The sequence below is a fragment of the Penicillium roqueforti genome, assembly GCF_015533775.1.
Source record: "Penicillium roqueforti strain LCP96 04111 chromosome Unknown scaffold_27, whole genome shotgun sequence".
NCBI lineage: Eukaryota > Fungi > Ascomycota > Eurotiomycetes > Eurotiales > Aspergillaceae > Penicillium > Penicillium roqueforti.
In genome coordinates this window covers 93594-109507 of record NW_024067591.1, presented here as the reverse complement: position 1 = coordinate 109507, position 15914 = coordinate 93594, and the positions used below count along the sequence as shown (strand labels likewise).

The 15914-nt window shown below is 49.1% G+C and overlaps 6 protein-coding genes across 6 annotated transcripts; 4 read left to right on the top strand and 2 right to left on the bottom strand.

Moving 5' to 3' along the window:
- Positions 1-611: 611 nt before the first annotated feature.
- coaT (acetyl-CoA hydrolase ACH1) lies at positions 612-2292 on the top strand (the record flags this gene model as incomplete). Its single annotated transcript, XM_039075988.1, has 3 exons — positions 612-754; positions 808-1048; positions 1099-2292. 3 exons carry the CDS (start codon positions 612-614, stop codon positions 2290-2292), a joined length of 1578 nt encoding a protein of 525 aa, XP_038926083.1.
- Positions 2293-2828: 536 nt separating this feature from the next.
- LCP9604111_7903 (uncharacterized protein) lies at positions 2829-3228 on the bottom strand (the record flags this gene model as incomplete). Its single annotated transcript, XM_039075987.1, has 3 exons — positions 2829-2844; positions 2908-3035; positions 3094-3228. The coding sequence occupies 3 exons, from the start codon at positions 3226-3228 to the stop codon at positions 2829-2831; spliced, it is 279 nt and encodes a 92-aa protein (XP_038926082.1).
- Positions 3229-6880: 3652 nt separating this feature from the next.
- btgE (putative cell wall glucanase (Scw11)) lies at positions 6881-8761 on the top strand (the record flags this gene model as incomplete). Its single annotated transcript, XM_039075986.1, has 1 exon — positions 6881-8761. The coding sequence occupies one exon, from the start codon at positions 6881-6883 to the stop codon at positions 8759-8761; it is 1881 nt and encodes a 626-aa protein (XP_038926081.1).
- A 565-nt stretch (positions 8762-9326) lies between these two features.
- Positions 9327-9809, top strand: LCP9604111_7901 (uncharacterized protein; the record flags this gene model as incomplete). Its single annotated transcript, XM_039075985.1, has 1 exon — positions 9327-9809. The coding sequence occupies one exon, from the start codon at positions 9327-9329 to the stop codon at positions 9807-9809; it is 483 nt and encodes a 160-aa protein (XP_038926080.1).
- A 243-nt stretch (positions 9810-10052) lies between these two features.
- LCP9604111_7900 (uncharacterized protein) lies at positions 10053-10364 on the top strand (the record flags this gene model as incomplete). The annotated part of the gene is made up of 1 exon (XM_039075984.1): positions 10053-10364. One exon carries the CDS (start codon positions 10053-10055, stop codon positions 10362-10364), a length of 312 nt encoding a protein of 103 aa, XP_038926079.1.
- A 3572-nt stretch (positions 10365-13936) lies between these two features.
- LCP9604111_7899 (uncharacterized protein) lies at positions 13937-14894 on the bottom strand (the record flags this gene model as incomplete). Its single annotated transcript, XM_039075981.1, has 5 exons — positions 13937-13989; positions 14047-14121; positions 14207-14526; positions 14657-14700; positions 14763-14894. 5 exons carry the CDS (start codon positions 14892-14894, stop codon positions 13937-13939), a joined length of 624 nt encoding a protein of 207 aa, XP_038926078.1.
- Positions 14895-15914: the final 1020 nt, after the last annotated feature.

Sequence of the window (15914 nt, the reverse complement as noted above, 5' to 3'; positions counted from 1 at the left end):
AATCTCCGTGTGGCCGAGCCCGCATAACCGATTCTGTCCCGAGGGTGGATCGGGGGAAGTTCGGGGTATCTGTTCCGAGATATGATTTTTCTGTTGTGTATGGGTGTGTGTGTGTGTGTGTTTATGTTGAATATATTGGAAGGATAGCATGTCGTCTGAAAGAGCTCTCTCTTAATTATAGATCTCCGTACTCCATATGCAGGGGAACAGCAGAGAAGCCGCTTAGTAAAAGCCGAACGATGACCGGCCGAACCAAAGCCGAATGAGGGACGTGACGTCACTCTGATTTAGTCGAATGCGAAGAATTGCAAATTAAACGATTCCAAGGCAAATTTAATAGAAGAAGAAGGATATATAACGATTGGATGCCGGTGCTTAAATACTAATAAGCTATGCAGTATTCAATGTCCAATATCCATGTCTAATATCCCGAGTCCATACATATAGCCAGTCCAAGACTAAATTTTTAAAACATCCATTCTCCCGGAGCTATCGGCCTTGCATTCCTGTGTGGAGACCTCTGCCCGTGGGGTTAACGAAATTACTTATACCCCGAGATCCCCTTTCTTCCTCTTCCTTCCAACATTTTTGACACTCTCCCCTCCTACATCATGTCTGCTTCGGCCTTGTTGAAGAGCCGTGTACGGCGCCCATCGTATCTGAAGAAGCTCGCCAAAGCCGAGGATCTGATTCACCACTTCCCCAATGGCACGTACATTGGTTGGTCCGGATTCACCGGTGTCGGTTATCCCAAGTATGTACCGCGACGATACTATAGTAAGCGAGGGCAACGCTAACCCGATCCAGGATGATCCCCAATGCGCTGGCCGATCACGTCCAGACGAACAGCCTCGAGGGAAAGCTGAAGTACAACCTGTTTGTCGGTGCCTCCGCCGGCGCAGACACCGAGAGCCGTTGGGCGCACTTGAACATGATTGAGCGCCGCAGCCCTCACCAGGTTGGAAAGGAAATCGCCAAGGGAATCAACACCGGCCACATCAAGTTCTTCGATAAGCATCTGAGCATGTTCCCTTCGGATTTGGTCTATGTGAGTTTTGCGTTACCGGAGAAAAATATTCACCGCTAACAATTTCCCAGGGTTGGTACACTTTGAACAAGCCCAAGCCCACTATCGACGTGGCTATCATTGAGGCTACTGCCATCACCGAGGACGGTGGCATCATCCCCGGTGCTTCCGTCGGTGCTTCTCCCGAGCTGATCCAGATGGCCGAGAAGGTCATCATCGAGGTCAACACCGCCATGCCCTCCTTCGAGGGTCTGCACGATATCACCGGCACCGACCTCCCCCCCTTCCGCAAGCCCTACCTCGTCACCCGTCCCGACGACCGCATCGGAACAACCTACATCCCCGTCGACCCGGAGAAGGTTGTGGCCATCGTCGAGTCCGACTATGCCGACAAGACCACGCACAACTCCCCCGAAGACGAAGGCTCGCAAGCCATCGCCTCGAACCTGATCGAGTTCCTCCAGCATGAGGTCAAGCACGGCCGTCTCCCAACCAACCTGCTCCCCATCCAGTCCGGCATCGGCAACATCGCCAACGCCGTCGTAGGCGGTCTCAGCAAGGGCGGCGCTGACTTCAAGAACCTAACCGTGTGGACCGAAGTCCTGCAAGATGCCTTCCTCGACCTCTTCGATAGCGGCAACCTCGACTTCGCCACCGCGACCTCCATCCGCCTGTCCCCCGACGGCTTCAAGCGCTTCTACGCCAACTGGGACCGCTACGCGCCCAAGATCCTCCTGCGCTCGCAGCAAGTCTCCAACTCCCCCGAGATCATCCGTCGTCTCGGCTGCATCGGCATGAACACGCCCGTCGAAGTCGACATCTACGCGCACGCCAACAGCACCTGCGTGATGGGCTCGCGCATGCTCAACGGCCTCGGCGGCTCCGCCGATTTCCTGCGCAACTCCAAGTACAGTATCATGCACACCCCGTCCGCGCGTCCCACCAAGACCGATCCCACCGGTGTCAGCTGTATCGTTCCGTTCGCCACGCACATCGACCAGACCGAGCACGATCTTGACGTTATCGTGACCGAGCAGGGTCTTGCTGATGTTCGTGGTTTGTCTCCTCGTGAGCGTGCCCGTGTTATCATCAAGCACTGCTCGCACCCTGACTACACTCCTATCCTGACGGATTACCTTGACCGTGCGGAGTTCGAGTGTCTGCGTAAGGGTATGGGTCATGAGCCTCATATGCTCTTCCAGGCTTTCAACATGCACAAGAATCTGCAGGAGAAGGGTACCATGAAGATTGACTCTTGGGAGTAGATTGGTTGTGTTGATACCTCATTTCTAAAATTGAGACGCTAGGAGGGCGTTTGGTATATCTATTAGCGGTTATGTATATATATAGTACTTGGAATATTACGTTTTCCTGTGATCATGGATGTAGACCGTTATGGTATTTCTAGAGTATTGACTGTTGATCTCGAGTGTATATTTACTAATGTACAATTGATTGCATTTCTGCTTACTCGCTTACATAGACCAGAAGGAACCATTATATCGAATAAGCTTATTGCATGTCATTGTCTATAGGATATATTAAATATATCCAAACACGATATGTATAAGAGCATAAACATATCAAAAAGAAATTAAAGAAACCAGCTCTTCCACCAGAACTCCTATATCAAGAAAGATATAGTATAAAACAAAACAATGCTCAAACAAACAGAATCAAAAAATCCAACTCCAAAAGCAAACATCAATCATCTCAATCTTAACCCAATCCCCTTTTAGTCTATGTCAGAAAAGACAAAGTCTAGAATCGAATCAAACGGAACCAGCAAAGCGAGTCCAAATCAAAGTCCAGTGATCCTATCAATAAAGTCAGCACTAACCCCAACCCAAACCCAAATATAGACAAGAAGTAAAACATACCGACTCCAAATAGACCCCAGAATCCCAGGCTGCTCAGTCTCAGACTTGCGACGAGCCCAGCCATGGTCGACGTTGTAGTGCTTCACGTCTTGTAGACCGGCGAAGAGGCCTCGTCCACCAGTAGCACGCTTTTGGATGTTAGCAATGGATCTGAATTGGTAGTGGCGGTGGTAGTGGTGTACATACTCGATGCTCTTGGCCATTGCGGACCCAGTAGTCTGCGCCGTAGTCATTCTGCAGACGGGCGTGCTCGCTTTCAGCGGCTTTGGCTTTGGCAGCGGCTGTCTTGGCCTTTGTCTTGGTTTGGTCGGTTGGTTGCATGGTGGCTGTTGTAGATGGATGTAGATGTAGATAGATGTATAGAAGTCAAGTATCAAGTATCAAGGTAACCGAAGTAGGTAATGTATGAATGGAATGTCTTGTGTGATGAAGAATAGGTAAACTCGTGTAACATCCAGCCTTATATACATCCTGCCACCTCTCCCATCTCATCATGCAAAGCCACAGCAAGTGGCCTGACAGCATCAAACCGTCACGGTTCCGAGAGGCTGGATGGCGGGACTGGCCGTTCGCCGTTCCTGGGGCATGTTCTGTATAGCGTGACCTTTCCCTGGGAGTGAGTTTATCCGGGATAACCCTGGCTGTGGTTGGTTGGGAGTCGTGACGTCGGATGTGGTGCGATGTATTAGGCGGGTTTCTCCGTTCCTGTTTCTGGGGTTAAAATTAGGATTTGTGGAGAGTGAACTGCCGATTATTATTCGAGGTCGGATGATTGGAAGATACTGGTGATGGTGGTGGTGGTGATGATGGTGGTGGTGAGGTGGTACGGTGTGTGGCATGATCGGGTGGCACGGTGATGGTCAGATTCGGCAGCGACAAGTTCTGCCTTTTCTATCTTTGCTCTGATTTAACAAGACTCAGATATCTACGTCTTGCATTGTGTTACTTTTCGTTTTGTGTGACAGTCTTATCTCTTTATTTTGGATGTACTGTTGTTGTGATGTACATCCAGGTTCACTTCGGGACCTACCGAGTACACCAGATACATGTTTAGAGCACTCACTCTACTCCGTATATTCCTAGCATATGACAACGCTATGCACACAATGTTCTATCTTCTTTACTATCGCCGTTGATTCCTCTATGCATCTATGCATCCTACCCCTTCGGGCTTCTCTACGACCGAGACAACCTTCCACGCTACGAATCAATATGTAGCACATCGCTCAGACACACTGCCCACAAGTACAATGAATGGTTGAGAACATCTTAGCAGGTTAGCCCTTGAAGACGTCAGTTTATTATATTCCCCAAACTCCTCTCCCAAATCTAGCCACTTTCTAATATGTCATTCTTCTATCGACCCCTGTACCTCGACGTCTATTATTCCATGCAAATTGTCCATACGAAGTCGACGTACATCTCAAAGATGAGGTAGGTGATAGGCAATCTAGATACAAGCGACACTTGTCTAAGAAAGAATGTAGAACAGAAACACGATTATCTTCCTCCCCCTCCTTCGCTTCTCGTACGAGAGACGGACAAAAGTGACTGGAAGGCCCGAAAGAGCCTGAGTTTGAGTCAAATACATTCAGGTTGCCTATGGTTTATTCTGGCAAGGATATTGGACCCTGTGGACCCTGATCATGGTGTCATTTCTTGATGTTCTGAGATATATATCCTGCAAGGCATACGGAATATGTCAATTACTTCAAAGTGCAAACAAATATATTCTGAACTCGGGATTAAGCCGTTGATAGAAACCACATCAGATAATGAAATGACCTAGAAATAAAGATAAAGCGACACATTCCAAACGCCATCCCATGTGGCCTGTATAGAACATCCGGAATGCCAGCGTAAAATAAATAGCCCTAATCCGACACGTCCCAAAAGAAACAAGTCATATGCAGGGAAAACCAAAAAGCAGAAACTTCCCCGGAACATAAACCCACACCGTTACTCTAGACCTTGGAACGTTCTATATGAAACAGAAACAGAAAACCAATAACAAGGCTGAACGGAGTCGAGAACCGCCACCCCAGTCTCTGCACGAATCGCAGTCCTCGGCCGCACGCCGACCCCTGGAAGCCCCCTGAATAACCTCAACCAGGGTATTGCCAAGCCTTGACCTAAAGTAAATTGCCCACGCCCAGATCCGCTATTATCTTGGCCTTCATTTATCATTGGAATTGTCAGTTGGCCAAGATTCTGGCGGTCTGGATCGTTGAGTTGGCTTGAGTTGTTTTGTTGTTTTGTGTATGGACTAAACGTGGCAGAGGCGATACAATACAGGGTTAACATCATTCTAGTTGCCCAACTCTTGAGTCAATAGTAACATCCATAAATCAGCTACAACATAGATAGATCAGACTATTTAGTGAGTGCAATTAAATCAGTCACGCTACGTATCTATAGAATACGGTAATCTCCGACACCCTTTGTCCCCATCCGTGTGATCTACCCCGAGTCGTGATCGCCAGTCGAAGAGATCGAGGATCCAACCTCGTCCTCCTTGTGGTCAACACTCAGTACAGGGATGGTAGGATTGTCGCTATACAACATATAGCTACAACATGCCTACTGCTTGATTGTACGCGTACATCCTAAGATATCGGTTGCCTCGGATCAGGCTACAGTGTTATTTCTTGATTCCACGATCCCACTAGACAAGGGCTATGCTCTGAATAGAAGGTGGCTCGTTGACCGGTCCTTCCTATTCGGCGCGACTCATTAATAGAGCAATTCAAGCTTCCTGCCCCGTTTATCATCTGTTTTTGACTTTGGTTAGACCGGGTGATCGGCCTGTTCATGAGTGTGTATATCGTTGGAGATCGACAGGGGGGCCAGCGCAATTACAGCGCATGTGTTTTCCAAGAGGATGAGGATGAGTAGTTGTATTAGTATAGGTATGGAGAGTATAAGACATTCGAGAATCTTCGTCGACTCCGTGTAATCCGAGACAACGGAGTCCGAATTAGGAAAAAGCAATAATATACACTGTATCTGGCCGGTAATCGTAAGATTAATAATACCGGTACGGTGGTTTTGGTGGTAAAGATCGGCAGGGCGGAAATTAGATGTAGTACCACAGCCAATCAGGGTCCAGCACCGACCCCAATTTAGCTGCCACCTTTCCTTTCTGGGACTGGCCGGGGACGCTATGACAGTTGGCCCCACATGGCGCGGGAAGAGACTTTTCTGTTTTCTTTGGGTTTGGGGTTTTAATCTGCCAATTGAGAATTCCAGATGCCCTAATTCTTGGATCGTGGAGGGCTCGGGCTTGCCAGCAAGATAAAGCCACAGGGTACAAGGCCTTGCATGATCGGGCAGATATATGAAACCCGGTATAATGTGGCCAAAGGAAGTTGGACCCTCACAGCGGTAAGGAGAAGACTATTCTGGGTGTGAGACACTGTTTTCGACGCTGGGGCCGAAGGCTTAGATGAAAAGGGGAGGGCGATGTATGATCCGTGCTGGATAATAATAGTAATACGAATACGGGACGTAGAATATAGAATAGTTAGAGACATAGAATAGACATAGAATAGACATAAACATAGACACTGGATATGTTGTAACCGTTGGGCGAGAATATAACGATCTGACTGTTTATAGTACCTGCATATGTAAGTTAGATGTATGTTATACCAATACCTAAACAAACCAATCACCTCAATCTAATCACATCTAGACTCGGCCAGGGGTAATTCGAGGAAATTAAATTGCCAATTCACGATCGGTGGAGCTGTACGTGTGTATGTGCGTGTATCTGCGTGTATACCTCTGTATTCTTTCTCCTTTTCCCTTCCCCCTAACTCTCCCCCGGTAACCATTTCTCCATCAAAAGGCCTTGCTTGCCCCCCCATCACTCTCTTTTCACCTTCTCATCCACGTTTCGATTCTATTGACCACCGCTTCACTCGTTCAGCGGGCATTCATTCTTTTTGCGTGGCTGTATTATCCATCCATAATGAAGGGAGCTATTTTCGCCGCCGCCTTGGTCGGCTCTGCCATGGCCGATGGCGTTCACCGTCGCCATGATGCTTTCCACCAGCGTCGCGAGGCTGCTGTCAGCGCCTGGTCCTCTGCCCCTGCTGAGGCCGAGCAGACCTGTGGTTGCACCACCAAGGTTATCACCGTCTACGGCTCCGCTACCCTGGTCGACGAGTCTGTTGTTCCCGCTACATCGACCTCTGTTCCCGTCGAGGCTGTTCCCGCTACTTCCTCGGTCCCTGCTGAGACTGTTGCTATTCCCTCTTCCTCCTCTACTCCCATCGCTATCCCCGAGACCAGCACTCACACCAGCACTGTGCAATCCACCAGCACCAGCACTTTGACCGTCACCGTCTCTGGTGTTGGCGCAGAGTCTGCTTCGTCCTCGGTGCCAGCTGTTAGCACCTTCGCTACCTCCAGCGTCGCTAGCACCCCTGCCGTTGTGCTGCCCACTCCCGGTGTGAGCACCTTCTCCACCACTGGTGTCTACACCATCCCGGCCACCACCATCACCGTCTGGGACACCACCACCGTCTGCGGTGCCACCTCCACTGAGGTCCCCAGCGGTACCGTCACCTACGGTGGTGTTACCACCATTGTCGAGACTGCCACTACAGTCACCTGCCCCTATGCCACCGTCAAGCCCTCCGGCAGCACCGTGACCAGCGTGATTGAGACCACCACCTACATCTGCCCCTCGGCTGGTACCTACACCATTGTGCCCCCTACCACCACCTCTGTGCCTACCAGCACCGTTCTGGTCTACCCTACCCCCCAGACCATTGTCCCCGGTACCTACACTCAGGATGAGACCACCGTCACCGTGACCCGCACTGATTACACCTACATCTGCCCTGCTGCCACCAACACCCTGGCCTCGACCACCGCCGCCGTTGTGCCTACCACTGCCGCTGCCGCTACCACTGCCGTCCCCGTCGTCAGCACCAGCACTGTCGCTCCTGTTGTTCCCGTCAGCACCAGCACTGCTTCCGTTGTCAGCTCCTCCAGCTCCACCTCCAGCTCTGCCTCCTCCTCCTCCACCGCCAAGGCCACTGGTGTCCCCACCGTCCTCGGTGAGGGCCAGTACGGTATGACTTACTCCCCCTACACCGCCGCTGGTGACTGCAAGACCAAGGCCGCCGTTCTCTCCGACCTCACCACCATCAAGAGCAAGGGCTTCAACCTGGTCCGTGTCTACTCCACTGACTGCAGCGGTCTGGAGTACATCGGCGAGGCCTGCAAGTCCCTCGGCATCAACATCATCATGGGTGTCTACATTGACGGCTCCGGTGTCTCCGCCGCCAAGGAGCAGGTCACCGAGATCATCGCCTGGGCCGAGTGGTCCATGGTCGAGCTGATCGTTGTCGGTAACGAGGCCATCCAGTCCGGATACGTCGACGCTGCCACCCTGGCCTCCTTCATCGAGTCCTCCGCCGCTAGCTTCAAGGCCGCCGGCTACACCGGTCTGGTCACCACCACCGAGCCCATCAACGTCTGGCAGCAGTACGGCTCTGCCACTCTCTGCAGCGCCGTCGACATCGTCGGTGCCAACATCCACCCCTTCTTCAACGCCGATGTCACCGCCGCCCAGGCCGGTGAGTTCACCAAGAGCGAGTTCGAGGAGCTCGAGGAGATCTGCGGTGGAAAGGACGTCATCAACCTCGAGACCGGCTGGCCCAACGCCGGTGACTCCAACGGCGCCGCCGTCCCCGGTGTCTCTGAGCAGGCCACTGCCATCAAGTCCATCGCCGCCAGCGTCGGCTCCAAGTCCATCTTCTTCTCCTTCTCTGACGACACCTGGAAGAGCCCCGGCGAGTTCAACGTTGAGCAGCACTGGGGTTGCTCTTCCGTCTTCTAAGCGCCATGTCTCTGATGGATTTTTGAATTTTGTTTTAGTTCACACGAACTTGTACAGGAGGACTAGGAGTTTTCCCTTTCTCGGCTTGGTGTGTCTACGGACGACGATCGGCCCTTTCTTCCTTTCTTGGATTTTATTTTAAACTTGACTCTGGTAGATACATCTTTTATTTGACGTTGTCTACTGACCTTGCACCTGATCTCTTTGCTGTTTATTGTTATTAGTCCTGTGTATATTGCATTTATGCCTTCTTACGAGTTTTGATCTGGTAATTCTGTAGTGTAGGAAATATGTAGTGTATTTCTGTCGATCTCAACACTTGATATCCTTGTCTTCATCTGCCCTGCCACCCTTTCCTCCATTCAGACCTCGGCTTGTCATGCAACACGTCGTGCACTGACATCATGCAACCGCGCCCGACAATTGGGGCAGTGCATATCATACAGCCCAAACCAAGTCAGAAGAGGATATGAGAAATATCATCCATTTACCACAAACCCTCAGAACAAACATACTACACTCTTCCTTCCGTGCCGAACAAAAACCAAAACAACCCAAATCCACCATGCCATGCCAATTCCCATTCGAATGCGAACCCTTCTACATGCGCCCGCTCCTAATAACAACATCCATCATCAGCGGATTCTTCAAAACGCTAATCTACTTCCTCATCCCGGTAACCGTGGCAATAGCCATAATCTTCATTCTCGCCTTCCTCCTCTTCGCTATACTCGCCGCACTATTTGGATGGGATATGAACTCTGAGGAGAGTAAAGCGAAGCGAGAAAAGGAGAAGGAGAAGGAGAAGAAGGAGCGGGAACAGAGGGAGTCAGATGCGGAACAAATTACTGCTCCCCCGGTAGCTGGGAATATCCCCGGTGATACCATCGACCTAGAAAAGCGTCTCGAGATCGAGATTGAGCTTCTTGCCGAGATGGTTCTTGCTAGGAGGAGGAGGTTGGATGCTTTGAAGGAAATGCATTTGGGAGATAATTCTGCGGATGTGGTGCAGAGTAACACCTACGTACCTGGTTCTGGTTCTGGTTAGGTAGTGAAAAAGCTATACTTCCCGAATAGGAAAGCGGCCATCTGGGTCCTGACTTTCCTGGACCGGGTTCTTTCCAGCCTTGAACGGACGACAACGACAACGACAAGTTCAGGCGTCGACTAAAGACTTCATCTTTCTCCATGCTGAGCTGTTACCATACTCCTCTCCTTTCTATCTCGAACGAGACAACCAAATCCAAACCAAAAAAATCAAACCGCCTTCACTATCTCACCATATACCAAAATGGAACAAATAGGCGAAGACCTCTTCGGCTCAGCCTTCAACGAATGGCCCATCCTCCTGCGCCCAATATGGGTAACCATGATCCTCGTCATCGGTGGTATCAAGCTATTCTACTACTTTCTGCTACCAGCCGCAGCCGCTATTATCATCCTACTTTTGGCGGTTGTGATAGTGGGCGCTTCGGTTGGGTTTCTTGTTAGAGGCAGACAGCTGAGTGCCAATGAAGATCAGACGAAAAGGAAACGAGATGATGATGAGACTCGGCCCTGGCGCCGTGTGCAACGCCGGCTTGAGGCTGGGGAGTTGAAATGAATTGAGTGGGGCTTGGATTACTTGCTGTGGGGATTGGGTTTGAGATATGGTCGAAGATGGGGCTCTCGTCTGTGGAATGTTTGCCGAGGGTTTGTTGGTTTCGTTTGAATCTTCACGAGTGATGTGCCATTCTAAGTCTGAGCCATGAGGACGATAGATGCATCGACTAAAGCTACCACTCCTGTTTTATGTTATATGGGACTAGCAATGAGGATTGAGAATCTTTGATTCGAATTATATACTATTAACAAATAGATAAATACAAGTGAGAGCATTGAGCACAGTCGCATTCTCATGCCAACTCAAAAAGGCGTGGTTGCGCCCATCCCTTTATCAGATTGTAACTCCAAAACATCTTATAGTGGCGTGCAAGTCTATCATTCATTAGCATTGAATCAACAAATCACGCTCGATAATCCATCAAGCTCGGTAGCTATGTACTTACCCCATTAGATCCGCACGTAAGTCCCTCACAGCAACATCCCTCAGCGGCACAGTTCGCAGCTATGCAGACCATGGTATCCTAATAACATTAGGAATTGTCTGTATTTGCCATATTGCTATTGAAGACTCACCGATTGACACGCGATCGCAGCCTTGGGGTATGCTTCAGGCAGCGCGACGGTAAGAGTAGCGAGGAAGCCGAGGATGATAACTGAAGCGCGCATTTCGTATTGTGAAGTTGGAAGATTCAGAAATGGATCTGGAGTAAGACAAGATCAAATAAATTAGCGACCGAGCCGAGTATAATAATAGAACAGTATGCTTTAGACGGACGCAAGGGCAAGAAACGGTGTAAGATAAGACAGAACGAACATACGTGAGAATAGCAGTAAGTACTCAAGCTAAAAGTTAAAAGTAAAAATGAAAGTGAAGATTGAAGATTGAATGGGTATTTAATATCACAACGAAAGCAAAATTAAGTCGAATGTATATCAATCAGGCGCCGTCAATGTCTTATACCTGGTTAGTTGGCTCGGGCGTGGAGTACCAATGACACAAGCCACGCACCAGCGCGAAGATCTATCATGTTCTCGCCTGAAACAGGGCCATTGGGGGATCTACAGGGGTAGCTGTGGGATTGATCTGCACTGATTGGATGGATGAGGGCTGGAGAGTCTTGTCATTCGGATTGCTCGCGACGTAGCCTCCGAGTAGCTACTATACTCCGATGATGTTCTACTAGTTAAGATTTAAGATGACCCGGAGGGGCTGTTTTGCCTCCTGTTATATTAATGTAGACAAATATCCACAAGGCTACACTGAGTGAGGTCATTGATAGTGAGATCAAGCAGACCTGTGCAACTTGACTCGTTAGGACAGACACAAGAATCTGGGCCCCGATGTGACTTGAATAGAGCTGCTAGTAAGCGGCTGGCAATGTCACCAGCCGCTTCGCATTATACTTCGCATTGCACTTGTAAGGGGTGGTGCAGCCGCTGAGGTTTATGTTGTTTGTTGGCTTGGCGGTGACACATTGAGCTTGCGTGGGCGGCCGAGATGGGAAGGGATATACTGTGGTGGGTCTAAGGGGCTGGGGCTGGGGTCGTGATATTGATGTTATTATTACCGCGGAGGCTTTTGAATTGAGGAGATGGACAACATTTGCATGACAAAATAAGACAGCGTGTGCTCCGTAAGCAACAGACATTGATATGGTCGACTTGACTTGTTTGGTCAAATGTGACCGGAACATCATGGTCCCGGTCTTAGCGTCCAAGATAGGAAATATACACCGTTCTATAGGAGTCTAAAGTGTTTGGCTAATATTAGATATTCATATCACAGCTGCATCGGCATATTATCTCCTCGATGGCTTGCTCGAGGATAGAAACTTGGTTTTGATCGATCCTGCATGGACAGCTTGACGCACAGAGATCCTAGTATAACAGACTATCCTCATCTCCATTAACTATTCCGCACATCCTAATCCTCGGGTCAGTTGAATCTCTAGCTGTAGTAAATCAACCTTCGTTTCAAACAATCATTGTTCTGGTTCGTTCCAAGCTTAAAACCGTCAGAGCAATTTGACCCCGGAAAGCGGGTACTAGCAGGAATGAGACTAGCGGGTCTATCACTGGCTTGAGATTAGGATATAGTCTGAATATGCTTCATGCATGGCCAACCTGGGGAGATGCGGGCCTGCAATTCACCGCCACTATCAGTAGGCTGCCGAGTCTGCCCGGTAATTGGATGAAATGCCGACCGTATGCATGCACAGGCTGAGCAGAGAAGCAGATGCCCGAGAGTCCGGTAGGATCTGGCCCGGCTCGATTACTTCTCCAATGAGAAGAATACCGGTGTAGTCAAGACACTGAGCTAGTGAAGCAAAGTTGGCTTCTATATTGGCGCATCTTGTACGTGACTATGCTCAAAAACTAAGCAGGCTGGTTCTATATGGTTGATTTATTCTAAATTCGAAACTATGCTTTCGACAGTGTTATCTATTTTGTATTCGGAATGTCTTGTGCCTACAGGAGGTCTTTTCAACGTTTTTGAATAGCATCGCTTCCTTCACCTTTCCCTCCAAAAAACGAATCAATAGTAGGGCTTAATCCTTCCCCAAAATGACAGGAGTTTCTCGAACACCTCCTTTCTTGCCCCAATCCCGATTTTCGAGGTACGCACGGCAGAACTCCACAAACTCTTTCAAGAGTAGGTCCATTTGCCGCTGAACGTAGGGTACGCTATTGCAGAAACCCATGATAGCGATATGAACATTTCCTGGCCCCGATGCGAAACGACGCATATCCGGCCGCGATGTTCGCGTCGGACGTACCATTGGTAGAAAAACTTAAACGCGGGTTCGCGCCTGGGCCGGTGAGTCGTATACTATATAATAAAGACAGGGAAACCCGTAGTAGTATGTCCCGTTATATAGCTCATCTTTCCTTGGTCATGTAACGGTTGAAAGGCGGCGTTAATAACCTCACGGTCCCTAGGACCAACTGGGTAAATCTTAGACTTAGGAAGCTGTATCTCTAAGCTAGATTTAAGGGGAATAGTCAACTGAACGGTCCCAGGATGCATGTTGGGTGCCGTATCGCCTAGTGCATAGGAATCAGTCCTTATAGCACCAGTAGGCGAGGAAGTGCCATATCCTGGGACACGAAGAGACACGGCCGGCATTTACCCTATGAGCATGTGAGAAAATAGTACCAGAGCATGAATATCGAAAAACTCACCATGCCAGGGACGAGCGTGCGAATACCGATGCAGCCCAACCAATATACCCGATCTTATACATGCCAAGCACTGATAGTTGGATTCTGAAAGCGAACAGCAAGTGTAGGCAGGTATCATGAAGCCTCCCATGGTGAAAGATAAAGAGTGAATGGAGAAGGTATCGCACGGTTTGGAGCAACGAACTATCACAGGTATAATTTGGGGCCCCTGATCGTAATCAGAAATGACTGCTCAGCTCAGAGCCTAGCTGGCTCATCGGAATATTTAGGTTCGTCAGGTTCCTCTTCCACACATGGTACGCCAAAGCCGCGCTGATAGAATAACAATAGCAGCACCGATGTGAAGCAGGTTGCAACGATGCCAAACTGATAGCATTTGCGGCTATTTCAAATAGGAGATGTAAGATGGCTGGAGGCCGCACGGAATAACAAAACGGCGCCTATACATTATAATGTTAGCACTTGCCAGCCTCTAGTTAAGGAAATGGCACTCCTACTAGTGTGGTTGGCGAGATCACTCTTCAGCCATGCAACCACCTCTGCGAATTCTTGCATGGCCGGGCTCATGCGCTCTGGACCTCTTCGTTTCGACGAGGAGATTGGTTTATTGATGTTCGTCCGTATCGTGATAAAACTCCTCGGGAACAGCTGACACACTCATAGCTGTCTCGGTGGGCACCTGCTCGGTTGAGACAGTCTGGGTGTACTCCAGAACAGTCTGAGTTGGCTGAGAAACAGTTGGCTCACTCATGACTGCTTGTGTAGACACCTGCTCGGTCGCAACAGACTCGGTGGACTCCAAGGTGGTCTGAGTTGGCTGCGAAACAGCTGGCATTCTCATTTCTGGCACATTCGGGGCTGTGTGCGTCAACTTTTGTTTCTGACCACCCTTACCAATCACCCTTCTCACGTTGGTGCGGAACTCTTGGAGGAGCAAGCAGACATTCTCAATTCCGGGCATCGGTAAAACCTTCTTGCTGCAGCCATTGTCTTAGATAAGACAGGTCGAAGCACCACGCTTCCAGGCTCGGGTATAATGTAAACATGACTTGTAAGCTGCCCCATCTGATTGTTGGAAGAGGCCCAAAGTCACTGCTCGTCACCCACATGGACGAGCTCGCGATGCCGATTTGGTTGGCTATATAGAGGTCCTAGAGATGATCGGATAGTCAGTATACAGCCAAAAGTAGCGCGTACTAGAGCCTGACTTAACTGGTTGGTGAGAGCAAAGTGAAACTGGAATGATCAACGTGCAGAGGTTGTTCGACAAAGGTAGGATAATGGTGAACCGAGATTTGACGGAGCTCAATATGTGATATCGATGGAAAGAATAACCCAGGACCATGATAGGCCATCTTGGCCTCGAAATCATGTCCTATCCGGGGACATCCACGATAATCTGTAATATCACCAGCAAGTGCAAGGTATGCTCTGCCGTGAAGTCGGTTGATGTTACATGCCAGTTCAATCAGAACAGTAAGTATAAGAAGAGAGAAGGAAAGGAAAGAGAAAGGAGGAACTGTTTGCAGGGTTTTATACGTTTCCACGCAAACCCTGCAAACTCGTGACCAGCTCGCTTAGCTCTTCTAGAAACTAGGAAGAGAAGATCTAACAAACCTTCAGATAGTCACACCTGATAGGGTACTCCCTCTTCCTGACGATTTCCTGGAGCATTCTTCAATGACTCTAAGGATATATGATATTTGCCTGGTTGCCTAGGTATATATAGGATATCAATATATAATGAAAGGTTGCTCAATATGCGAGACCGCTCATCGTTCGTGATAAGTGCTATCCCGGCCATGAAGCCAACTATATAGCTTTGTGGGACAAAAGAACAAAGGCTGCAGAGGGGCAAAGAGAGACATGACAAATTACTTACTTACAATACCTTAGTGCATCAATCTGTCTAAGAGATAATCAGTACTTTCAGTAAAGTAAAGAATGAGCAAGATGGAACATACTGGAAGTATGCGTGTATTTGGAGATGACTCCTTTCACTAGGATGAGAGGAAGGCGGCTGCAAGCTGCGTAACCATCATGCTGAGACTAGAAGAGGAATTGTTGCACTCCTCGTGCCGAAACATTCTGAACTCGGTTCAAAGATTCTGCACCTCAGGAGATACGTTTTGATTTAGCTAGGTTCTCAGTAGTTAATCCACTACTAAAGATGGGTTCTTAGGTGCTTAGAGACCTCCGTCAGCACATGTTTCGAGAAATGCACTAAAAGATGTCTCAGCTTCCATATAGAAGATCAAGAAGTAGATGGGATATGTGTAAGTTGAAGAAAGGAGCTGAGGTTCCCCTTCTATGGAGCAGACTAGCCCAAATCAGGCTTAGTTCCCGCGGACAGATCCACCCGTGA